This window comes from Limanda limanda, chromosome 18 (assembly GCF_963576545.1).
Source record: "Limanda limanda chromosome 18, fLimLim1.1, whole genome shotgun sequence".
NCBI lineage: Eukaryota > Metazoa > Chordata > Actinopteri > Pleuronectiformes > Pleuronectidae > Limanda > Limanda limanda.
The window spans coordinates 23112023-23124497 of record NC_083653.1 but is presented as its reverse complement, the minus strand read 5'-3'; the positions used below and the strand labels follow the sequence as shown (position 1 = coordinate 23124497).

The 12475-nt window shown below is 39.8% G+C and overlaps 1 protein-coding gene across 1 annotated transcript in view; it reads left to right on the top strand.

Annotated features, from left to right (window-relative positions):
* LOC133024500 (centromere-associated protein E-like) overlaps positions 1–12475 on the top strand; it is a 36342-nt gene that overhangs the window by 8572 nt on the left and 15295 nt on the right. The window contains 17 exon segments of the mRNA XM_061091635.1: positions 905–1256; positions 1862–1918; positions 5339–5455; positions 5457–5507; positions 5632–5706; positions 6126–6194; positions 6478–6609; positions 7523–7700; positions 7824–7954; positions 8315–8494; positions 8631–8780; positions 9772–9918; positions 10194–10373; positions 10509–10658; positions 11401–11577; positions 11740–11973; positions 12129–12362. Coding sequence (XP_060947618.1) covers positions 905–1256; positions 1862–1918; positions 5339–5455; positions 5457–5507; positions 5632–5706; positions 6126–6194; positions 6478–6609; positions 7523–7700; positions 7824–7954; positions 8315–8494; positions 8631–8780; positions 9772–9918; positions 10194–10373; positions 10509–10658; positions 11401–11577; positions 11740–11973; positions 12129–12362 — 2614 coding nt within the window.

Below are 12475 nucleotides of genomic sequence, written 5' to 3'. Positions count from 1 at the left end.
AAAGGCCACAACTGAAATCTACTCCTGTTCATGAAACAGCTTTTGAGTCAATTGTCCAATAACTTTAGGTCCCTTGAAAGGAGGGGACTATGTATGAAACTTGTTGCAATTCCTAAACCCTTCCTCCAATTTTGATTTAAATGCCCTCAAATTAACATCAATAGCATCTCAATTATTTTGTTTCAAACCCTTTGTGGTATCATACAGGGGCAAAATTATGAAAATTGTGTTGCGGTCCAAATATTTGCGGACCTAACTGTATATATGTGGTCGCAAATAGGTTTGCTGTGTCTCCCTCCACAGTCTCAAGAGTATGGAGGAGATTCAGTACAAGGAGACTGATCGTTACACAAGGAAAGCTGGACTGGTCTGTAAAAGGGCTTCAACCAGCAGTCTGCTGGTGTCTGACAGTTTGATCCAACGTCCTCTAGTGAGACCTGTGCTCATAGTCCAACACTAAGCAGCTTGATTCGCCAGAGAACACCGGAAGTGGCAGGGCTGCCACTTGCACCCATTCTCTTCTCAGATGAGAACAGGTTCACACTGAGCACATGTGACAGGTGTGACTGAGTCTGCAGACGCCCCAGTAAACGTTATGCTTCCTGTAACATCATCCAGGTTGACCAGTTTGGCGGTGGATCACTGATGGTCCGGGGAGGCATATCCTTGCAGGGTCGCACAGACCTCCATGTCATAGTTAGTGGCTGAGAGACTGCTGCTAGGTACCGGGACGAAATCCTTAGGGCAACATTCTGTCTCTGGAGGCCGTTTTTTTGGGGCTATGGCAGTGCTCCTTCTGTTCCTCTTTGCATAAAGTGAAATGGATTCACAATCACTTGTGTTTCTAAATTGACAGATTGATATGATAACATAATATCATCTGTATGTTCTATCTTTTTACCAGTCCCAAAGACTATACCTCTCCAGACTGGATGCGTAATCTTTCAGGGAAAGTGTCCGACCTGGAGCTGCAGCTGGAAATGGAGAGTCAACAGAAAGAGGAGGCCATGACGAAAGTAGAAACATTAGAAGGAAGAGTTGCAGAGCTGCAACTGCAACTGCAAACAGAGGCCCAGCAGAAACATGAAGCCTTGGAGAAAGTACAGATAACCGAAAAGAGGGCAGCAGAGCTGGAGCAGCAGCAACAAAGCAAGGCGCTGGAGGCCATGGAGAAGGAGCTGATGTTGGAATTGAGATTGGCAGACCGGGAGAAACAGCTTGAAGAACAGAACCACGGTCAGACTGAAAATGAACAGGTGGCTGTGTTTGAAAATACCTGCTCTCTCTCCCAAGTGAGAAATACCTTAAAGGTGATAATTCACTCATTATCTACTCACCACTATGCAGATGTAGGGGCTGGGTTATGTGTTTGAGTCAACAAAACACTGCTGGAGTTTCAGAGGTAAACAGTGTAGCAGCCGAATCCAATACAACTGAGGATATTATGGGCTTATCTTCAGACAGAAAGAAACAACAGGAAAAAACATAACATGCCTTATACTGCTCCTGTTGTCAGCCACGTGTCTGCAAGCCCCGACATTCCTATTTAAACCTGAAACGTGGTTATTTCCAACGTGTTTATGCCTAAAAGTCCACCAGAAGTGGCTAAGCTATCGAACGTTAGGATTTCTGATGTTACCTTAATATACCTCGTCTTAAGATATCACTCCAGCAGCATTTTGTGGACTCAAACACTTCACCCACCCCTCCATTGACATAGGGGTGAATAGATAATTAGTTAATTATCATTATTGGGTTAACTTTTCTTTTAAAACACAATTTTCTTTTGTGTGAATTATTTCTTCGCTGGCTGGGCAGTGTAAGCTTGCTTCAGTACTAATTTTCATACCTTTTTTTTCAGATTAGAAAAGAGTTTGCAGAAACCATCCAGCTGTGTGAAACTCTTGCTTCAGAGAAGGTAATGCTTGAAGGAGCCCAGCTGCAATGAATATAATCTTTCCACTCATTAGCCTGTTTTCCATATGACACAGATTTGTAGATATTTTACCTGGACAAAGTATTGAATTAGCATGTCTTTTATCTAGAATCATTTAGTTGTGGAAAAGATAACTAGGGCTGCCGAGATTAGTCGATGTCATCGATGGCATTGACGCTGAAAATGCGTCGACATCAATAATTTAAACCGATGCATCGGAACCACACAAATTATGAATTTACCTTTTAGATTTCTAAAACATTTCATTTCAATTCATTATAACAAATGTTCTTCAATATCACTACGTAACCCCGGGTTTACAGCGTACACCGAAGCGCCGCGCAGGCCCCTAGCTGTTCACATGGGACGCTCATTTCTCAGCGGCGGTCAGCCCGCGATTCTGCTTTCTCAGCTTGTTGTTGAATGTAACCCGTTCAATGTACTGGTTTGGGGGTAAATGATGATGGTCTTCATAGCTCCCTCCAACCCTGTCTTTCGCTCTCTGTCTATCTGCTTGTGTGCTTGTAGTGGATGGGCAGAGGGGGACATTTAATTATGTGATTGGGGAAATTAAAACTCCAGGACAATAGAAGGGGAAAACAAAGTATGGGATGCATATTTCATAACTTATATCATATAAAATATGTCATTAATATCGTTTCAAATCATTTTTCAGTGTGTTTCCTGGGGCATTACGCTCGCAGCGACCAGAAAAAATAGAGTCTGTGGTATTGTTCAATGTTATTCACAACAGTTGATTGCCATGTAGTTTTAGCTAATAGGGAGCCCCCATGTTGGAATGTTGTGAACCAATAGGATGAGGCAATGAATCTGGGGGGCGGGGTCAGCCACAGAAGTGAGGACCCCGAAAAAAGATGTCAACATTAGTACACGCTCTGTCTCAAGCACATTATTAAGCAGACTTGATGCCAAACCATCGGTGCAGGGCGCGAAAATTTATCGTTTAGATTAATCGACTAATCGGTAAAATAGTCGACAGATTAATCTATAGAAAAATAGTCGTTAGTGGCAGCCCTTCAGGTAACGTTGCCCCAGAAATCAGAGCGGTCCGTTCATGATCAGGCTAATGGCGGTTTATTTAGGTCAGTGGTGTCTAACTCAATCACAGAGAGGGCCACAATTAAAAACTGGGACTACGACTCAAGCCATACAGGGTCAACATTTATTTAAAAGTACCGACAGGATATAGGAACTTAAAACCAAAATCACCTTCCAGGCGTCCACCTTTTTGGTTTGCGATACGTGAATAACCTTGACATGTCTTCCTGCCCAACCCCACGCACTGACACAGCAGCAGATGCAACCTGCTGCGTATGCTTGTATGTGTCCAATCACACTCCAATCCAATCACAACCACGCGTAATCAGAAAAAACACAGAAGTGACAAGTAGCTTTCAGCAACGAGTGTGGAGCTTTTTTATTGTCTTTTATTGATAGAATAGAGTAGGCTGTGAAGGGGGGACAGAGAGAGTGGGGGAGGACATGCAAAGGCCGCGGGTAGGAATAGAACCAGGGCTGTTGAATGTGTCTTTTATTGTCTGAACTGAACTATGTTGGGCTTCTGGGGTAGACGGAATTGAACTTTGTTGATATACGTATGTTGAACTAAGGACGTTCAGACCGAATACACACCCTCACCTCTTTCCTATTCTTTGCTTATTATTGTTTACATAGTTTTATGTGAAGTCAAGTCCAACATATTTTTTAGTGTTCTTCTCTTTACTGTTCCAAATGTAGGTGTTTTATTAAAACCCAGAACCTGGCATTTGGTTAACTTCATAGCCCATCTTTTCAAGGAAATACAGTCATCATAAGGCAATACAAAACTAGAGCTTCCTTGCAAAACAAAACCTGGGATAATAATTGTTGTATGATCATTGCCTTGGTTTTTCGTAATTTTCGGGAGTTATAAACGACTTGAAATTCAATCGATCACCCCGCTACTACAGGGCTTCCCAGGAAAGTGCAGTACTGAACTTGGTTTGAGTTGGACTCGCCACACATTAAAGAATAATAGAATTTGGCCAACAGTGGCCTGTAGCAGTCAGTGCGGGCGGAGCCGTGTGCCTTCACTCTGCGAACCTAGTTGAATCTTTTTCTACTTTGTCAGATAAATTACAGAAGTGGCCTGCAACTGACAGCCTGTGGCCAATAATATCAGTCCTGCCAGATAATTTTGATTATTCTATAACTTTTATTTCTCTGTATCAGACTGACACACACATTTATCTCTGTCATAGAAACAACATTCATATAATTAACTCTTTAGCTATTTGTCTTCAAGGTAAAAACACAATGTACCTGAGGCTTAATATCGAGGAAAATTTGTTCTCAGAGCACCTCTAAATCCTTTCCTTTTTAGGTGTACCCATAAAAGAACTAGAAGATTTGACCATGGTCATCATGAAAGTATAAAAGACACTTTGGTCAGCTTCTGGGATTTCGAGGATAATCTCATTAACAAGCATTTGGTTTATGAAGAATTTATTTAAGAAAATTGATTAGTTCACTTACACCAGCTATTTAGGACAACCTCAACTTATTTAAACAGTTGAGTAATGAGTTTTATATGCATGGAACAGACTCCTTCAGCTGCAACAGTGTGGAAAAATTACAAAAACTCCCATTGAAAAGACTGTAAAATAAATAAAATAATTAAAGGGGAAAATAATTGGTAAATTATATAAAATTGTATTTATGATTCTGTATTGCTCTCGAAAGATAAAAATGGGCCCAATCCATCCTAGTTTATGTTGGTATAAATAAGTGTTTTAGAGAGGGGTGTTTCTCTCCCTCAAAGTTTTTCTGTAAGATATCCCCCTGGAGATCACATTGACTGTACTTGGAGTATCAACTGAGGGCATAGATTTGAGGGCCAAGAAATACCTTTTTGAGTATATTACTTTCAACAGCCTTAAAGTGCATTTCTAAAAATGGCTGAAACCAGATCCTCCTGTCCACAATATATTGATTCAAAAAGTGTGGGACAAATTACAAATTCATTAAGGCTTCAAAAACTGAATTTATTAAATGATGGAGTCCCATCATAGCCTTCCTAAAACAATGAGGTATGTTGCCCAGTTAGTCTAAAACTCCTCAAACACGCATCACACATTAATATTTGATATATAACACATACCTTCTCCCCCTTTGCTCATACATGGAGTGGACAAGCATTTTCGTCTGTTTATATTTTCAAGTGGCTATTAATTGATTAACATCTATGGTCTATCTAAAATGATGTGTAATAATGTTTTTTGCTGATGGGAATGAAAAAAGAAAGTGCATATATTGTGCTGTTGAAAACTAAATAAAAAGACTAGAAATATGTGTGAAGTGTAAAATCTTTGTGATGCACACTGATGGACTGTGTGTTTGCAGGACAAGATGGTTGCTGAACGTGACTATCTGAAGGAGGAGCTTGGGATGTTCATCGAACAGACTGAACGTCTGGAGAATGAGAAAGCTGCTCTGTCGCAGGAGCTGGAGGAAAAAGAGAGAGACAGATGAGTTCAAATCTCTGGAGGAAGAGTTCAAGAAGGAGCAGGAGGTGAAGACAGACTCTACCTGTTGTTATTGAATGTAATGACAGTCTAGTAAGTTAAGCTTTAGGCTTAGCTTTTTTGCTTATTTGTTCATAAATTATTACAATTATTTTGTTTGTCAACTTGCAGCTCGAGGTGCAAAATGAAATATCTAGCTATAAGAAGGTCATAGAATCAACTGAAGTCAAGTGCAAGGTACTTCAGGTAAGATGACATGTTCTGTCTCAGGTTTTAATTCATCTGGAAACAAATTTGTCCTGTGTGATACAAATGTAGCTAACAATGAATTACAGAGCTCGATAATTTTTTCTTCTCAATTACCAGTGGTTTTTTTTGCTTAGTATGCAGTCTTTAAGCCCTGGTTCACTGTAAAGTCAGATTGTTGTTCCAGCTCCATATGACATGACTAAGGACAAAAGTTGCTGTGTGTTGGGGTTGAGGGAATACTGCACCCAGATCACAGATTGTAATTGTTCCAGCTATCTCAACTTGTTTTAAAATCTTTAGTGGCTGACTATTGTTAAGATACCGAAGAAAAAATCTGAAATACAAAATATTTGATTGTTATGATTATTACAACTTAAATCTGTAAAATGTTTGATATGTGTGTTTCTTTTGGTTAGAACAAGGTAGATACTCTGTCTGAGGAGATACAGAAGAAAACTGAATCAGCAGAGGAACTTCAGAGAATGGTGTGTGTGTTATTTTCTTTTAATCACAAGTAAATATAACCTTGCAACAAAAAGCAAGTTGATGAAATGATTAGCAGTGGCAGGCAGGTGCTGTTAGAACAAGCCACAATTCCACATGCAGAATGTGTGCAGGTCAGTCCACAGAATCATTGTCATAATAATAAATAATAAGTCTATTAAAGTGTAAGGCTAATTATAGCTTGAATCCGTTGAAGTGAACATAAGTTAATCAGGTGACCTCAGTTATTAAGCAGGCTAGTTCTATCACGTTGCCTTCTTTCAGAGCGGAGAGGATCTTGTGCAGGAGTTGTCAAAGCTTCGTCGCTCTCTGATTGATGCAGAGGGAGTCAGCAGAGATACAAAGAAGGAATGGGCTGTCCTGCGCAGCCAAAACATTGCTCTGGAGGACTTGAAAGTAAGTGGAATCTGCTTAAATCAATTCAGTAGTTAAAATGTTGGAAAAGGTTTAACATTGGGTTTCCTGTCTGACACAAGGACACTGACTACAAATAATTTGTTGCATCATTCTCCCTTGTTTATTGTTGTGTCTGGTCTGATGAAATCAAAGGTATATAAAGCTAGTTGTAAAAGTGGGATTTATTCACACATGTACAATGCAGCAGGAGGTTCTCAGCTCAGACAAGTTCGCAAGAACAACAAATCATCCGCAGGCTTCAGGTGATGTGTGGTGCAGCAGATAAAGGCAGGATGTAACGTAAAGTTTCCGTTGCAGAGATCATGTGTTTTTGTTTACAGCACATTGTTAAAGGCGTTGGCACATATCACCACAAGACTCTTGTCAGTGTCTTCTACGTCTTCACTCTCACTTATTCACAAACAAAACATAATCATCGGAAACGTGTGTAAACTCAAACTGGGTTAAAACAACAAAATTTGTAAACTTAGATGATATACGGACTGTAGAGCTGGAGAAGGTGGCAGGGCGTGCATGGTTTGGCTCAGTTGTGTCTGTAGTGCGCACTGCGAATGATTGCAGAGAGGTGCAGTAAATTACTGACAGAGCAAGTAAAAATTCATTTTTTATGGCCCAAACGTGTATGAAGATGAACACTGTAAGCAAACTTAGTGGTCCTGTGCATGAACCCCCCCTCCCCATATGTTGGTAGGCAGAGAAATACTGCAGAAAATCCGGATTTCACTCAATCATTTGTGTTCAGGCATACATCTCATGTTTAGTTTTGACTACATGGCCAGCTATTTTGAACTATGTGTCTCTGACTTAATCATCTGTATGTTTGTTTTTATAGGTGTATTATTCACACTTGAACAATATTTTATATGTGGTGTTTTTGTTGTGATCTTCTCAGGTGACCCTGACTTCAAACCTTGAGAAGATGGAAGCTGAAGTTAACAGCCTGCGTTCTCACCTTGAAATTGAGAAGTCCCGCTACAGAAAGATGGAGAGTGATCTCCAAAAAGAGCTTACTGTTACATTTGATGAGAACAACAAGCTCACCGATCTGCTTGATGGCAAAGTCCCAAAAGGTAGGTTTGAAGTCAGGCTCTTTACTTACCAAAGCTCTACTTGACAAACTTTCATTTGATTGTATAAATTGCGCTCAGTCTGCAATGCACTTTAAATTGGGGTTTAAGATTTTCTGTCTCCAGATCTGATAGACCGCGTGGAATTTCAGAGAAAACTGGCCACTCTGAGTGAAGAGCTTACAGCATCTCGTAAAGTAGAGGGATCTCTCAGAGCTCAGCTGGAGGAGCTGGCTTCATCTCAAACTCAAAATCAGGTAAGACCTCTTTGGAGAGTGTCTGATAGAGGGTAGCATATAGGTGCAGTCATGTGACGTCATGTGGGTTGTCTCAGGTTTGTGAGTTGAGCGAGGAGTTGTCTGCCATTCGAAGTCAGAGGGAAAGTCAGACAATGATTTTAATGGTACTTTCTCTGAAACCATCTTTGGTAACACTGATTTATATATTTACTGAATCATTTTTTAACTGTCTTAAATTCTTAGATCTCTTAATGTTTACGTTTCACCTTTGTTTAATGGCGTTTTCTCTCTTTCTCTGATTATTGATCCTGTGATGAAACTGTGACCATGAAATCAGTGAAGTCTTATATACCATAAACACAAGTTGTATTTTTCCAGCAGAAGCAGCAGACTAAAGTGCTTCAATATGTCCGAGCTGAGAAGGAAGCTCTCCTGTCTGAGCAGAAAGCTGAAGCGCAGAGCTCTGCAGAAGAGATGGACCAGCTGCTCTCTACACTTACTTCCATGACTGCAGAGAGAGACCAGCTCAAGGTGGACCTGCAGGAAAATGTGGAGATGGTCAGTGATCTTGTGACTGCTTTGCCAGTCCAAATTTGAAAATACATTCACTTGTTTCAGCTATCGTTTTCCTTTAGCTGTTTATTTTTCTCTCTGCATGTTAGAGGCCCAAAGATAATATTTCTTTATCAAACAGATGATTGAAAATCAGGAGGAGCTGAGAAATGCTCTGGAGAAGAACCGAGAACAGAAGGAGCTGCTCAGTCATTTGGAGACTTTACAAACAACCAAAGAGGATGGAGCTCTCTCTGAGATGAGTGCACAGCTGGAAGTGCGACAAAAACATGTAAGAGTTTCCTCATGCCCTGTATATGTGGTTGTTTGTCCACCAGTCTCGTTTTCGGGAATGTCTCAAGGGAATTTGTTTCAATGTGGAACTGAGATTAACTTGGATGCAAAAATTACTTGATTTAATTTTTGGTGGTCAAATTCTTAAACTTAAGAATGAATGTGCTAGTTTTTCAGACGAATGTCTAATTGGATAAAATTACAATATTTTATATTTAAGAGGTCAAAGATCAATTTGACTTTGACATCTTTGTATTTCAGTTTTAAACGCCATAATTCAGGAGCAGAGTTAGAGATTGTGAAAATATCATTAATTATTTTTTTTGTTCCTTTATCTTCTGTTTTCTTTCTTTATAGTGTAGGTTTTCCTCATATTCCATACATTTTATTTTTCCTTGTCCCCCTCTCTTATTAATTTAATTAACTAATTTCCTTTTTTCAAAATGAAGCTATATATTTTTGAGCCATGTCTAAAAATGAAAGTCATCAGTGGGGACCAATAAACTCAGCTGAGAGCCACAGGAAGTGTATTGAACTCAGAGAATTGAGAGTTGGACAAACTGATGACTTCATTAACTTGCGCCTTTTCATGGAGTTTGTTGATGGGAGCATTAAAGCTCTGGTCCTTGATTGAAAATACTTGAAGGTGTACTTACTGGTAGTTAATATGTTGCCTTTTATCATATCAAGACTCTTACAGAGCAAGTAGAGAATGCTGGCGCAGAAAGGAAAGCGTTGTTGTTTGAGGGGATAGCCAGATTTCCGAGCTCCTTGGACATCACCCTGCACAGCAGCTTCTCTTTCTCCTCTGTCTGTGAGGAGAGGGATCAGCTGCAAAAGACACTGCAGGAACTTAGACAGGAGAAAATGCAGCTGAGAGCTGAGCTGGGGGACAAAATGGAGGGACTGCAGTGTGAGGTCTGTGAAGAATAACTTTACTGGAAACCAGTTATGGCAGTTCGCGGCTGGTGATACATTTTTGATTTCAGTTGGAGGAGAGTGACCAGCAAAGAGCATTACTGGTAGAAAGACTGAATGAGATGCAGCAGCTGATGAAGCATTACGAGAAGAAGCTTGCTAACAGTGAGATTTCCAGAACCTCAAATGAGGAAATCGGCACAGAACTTCAAGAACAAGTATGATTTTGATGGTACTTTCTCTGAAACCATCTTTGGTAACATTGATTTAAATATTGTGAATCAAGTTTTTGACTTTCTTTAAATCTTAGATCTCTAAATGAAAAAAGATAATGAGAAAGAGAAGGATAACACCATTAAACAAAAGAGAAACGTTTCTGTTTTGTTTAATGGTGTTATCTCTCTCTTTCTCTAATTATTGATCCTGTGATGAAACTGTGACCATGAAATCAGTGAAGTCTTATATACCATAAACACAAGTTGTATTTTTCTAGCAGAAGCAGCAGACCAAAGTGCTTCAATTTGTGCAAGCTGAGAAAGAAGCTCTCCTGTCTGAGCAGAAAGTTGAAGCTCAGAGCTCTGCAGAAGAGATGGACCAGCTGCTCTCTACACTTACTTCCATGACTGCAGAGAGAGACCAGCTCAAGGTGGACCTGCAGGAAAATGTTGAGATGGTCAGTGATCTGGTGACTGCTTTGCCAGTCCAAATTTGAAAATACATTCACTCGTGTCAGCTGTGGTGGGCTTCTGCTGTTTGTTTTTCCCTCTGCATGTTAGTGGTCCAAAGATAATATTTCTTTATCAAACAGATGATTGAAAATCAGGAGGAGCTGAGAAATGCTCTGGAGAAGAACCGAGAACAGAAGGAGCTGCTCAGTCATTTGGAGACTTTACAAACAACCAAAGAGGATGGAGCTCTCTTTGAGATGAGTGCACAGCTGGAAGTGCGTCAAAAACATGTACGAATTTCTTCATGCACTGTATATTTAGTTGTTTGTCCACCAGTCTCGTTTCCAGGAATGTCTCAAGGGAATTTGTTTTAATGTGGAACTGAGATTAACTTGGATGCAAAACTTTTGGTGGTCAAATTCTTAAACTAAAGAATGAATGTACAGGTTTTTCAGACAAATGTCTAATTGGACAAAATTACAATATTTTATATTAAAGAGGTCAAGGATCAATTTCACTTTGACATTATCTTTTTTTTAGTTTTTTCTGCATAATTCAGGAGCAGATTTAGAGATTGTGAAAATAACATTAATTATTTTTTTGTCTTTTATTTGTTAAATAACGATCCCTTGCGATGGTTATTCCACCTACCCCATCCCCCAAAAAAGTAGAAAAGAAAGGGTTGGAATGAATATTTTTTGTTACTTTATCTTCTTTTTTGTTTCTTTATAGCGAAGGTTTTGCTCATATTTAATAAATGTTATTTTCCCTTGTCCCCTCATCTTAATAAAATGAAGCTATATATTTTTGAGCCATGTCTTAAGATGAACTTCATCAGCTGGGTCCAATGGACTGAGCTGAGAGCTACAGGAAGTGTAATAAAGTCAGACAATTGAGAGATGGACAAACTGATTTTGGATTCACTTTTGCTTTTTCATGGAGTTTGTTAATGGGAGCCTTAAAGCTCTGGTGGTTGATTGAAAATACTTGGTGGTGTACTTACTCGTAGTTGATATGTTGCTTTTTGAACAGATACAGACTCTTATGGAGCAAGTAGGGAATGCTGAAAAAGAAAGGAAAGCCATATGCAGGGTTATGTCTGTCTCCGAGGAGAGTGATAAGCTGAAGGAGACACTGCAGGAAGTGAGACAGGAGAAACAAAAGCTCAGAGCAGAGCTTGGGGACAAGATGGATGCACTTCCGTGTGAGGTATGTGAGGAATAACTTTACTTCTATTAAACAGCATATTTTGTACATCTGCTTGTATATTGTATCATAATAACAGATGTGATAGTATATTTGGATTATAAATAGTTTTAAGACAATGTTAAAAGGACTCTTGAATTAGCCTGATTGCGGCCTTACCTACAGATGAAGACCTTAACAGAGAAACTGGAAAGTACTGAAACAGAGAGAGACAGTCTGCTCTGGGAGAAGGAAGCCAGCTTTCAGAGCTCCTCTGAGGAGAAGGAAAGGCTGCTGTGTAGGTTGATGACTCTCTGTGAGGAGAGGGATCAGCTTCAGGAAACACTACAGGAACTGAGACAGGAGAAGCAGCAGCTCAGAGCAGAACTGGAGGACAAGATTGATACCCTGCAGTGTGAGGTAAGTGAGGGATAACTTCTATAAAACATCATATTATGTACACCTGCTTGTATATTGTTTATATCATAACAGTTGTAATAGGACATTTTTATTAGTTTTTATTCAAAGTTCATGTGACTCTTGAATGAGCCTTGTGACTGCTGCCTTTGTCACAGATGAAGACTTTAACAGAAAAACTGGAAAGCACTGAAAGAGAGCAAGACAGTCTGCTCTGTGATAAGGAAGCGAGCTTTCAGAGCTCCTCTGAGGAGAAGAAGAAACTGATTTGCAGGGTGACATCTCTCTGTGAGGAGAGGGACCAGCTGCAGGAGACACTGCAGGAGCTGAGGCAGGAGAAGCAGCAGCTCAAAGCAGAGGTGGATGACAAGATGGAGACAATGCAGTGTGAGGTCAGTGAGAGAGAGCTTCTATAATACAGCATTTTATGTGTATTACACGTACAAATTACAGTTGTAATTGGATGTGGGGATTATTAATCATTTTAAATCAAAGTTAAAGAGAA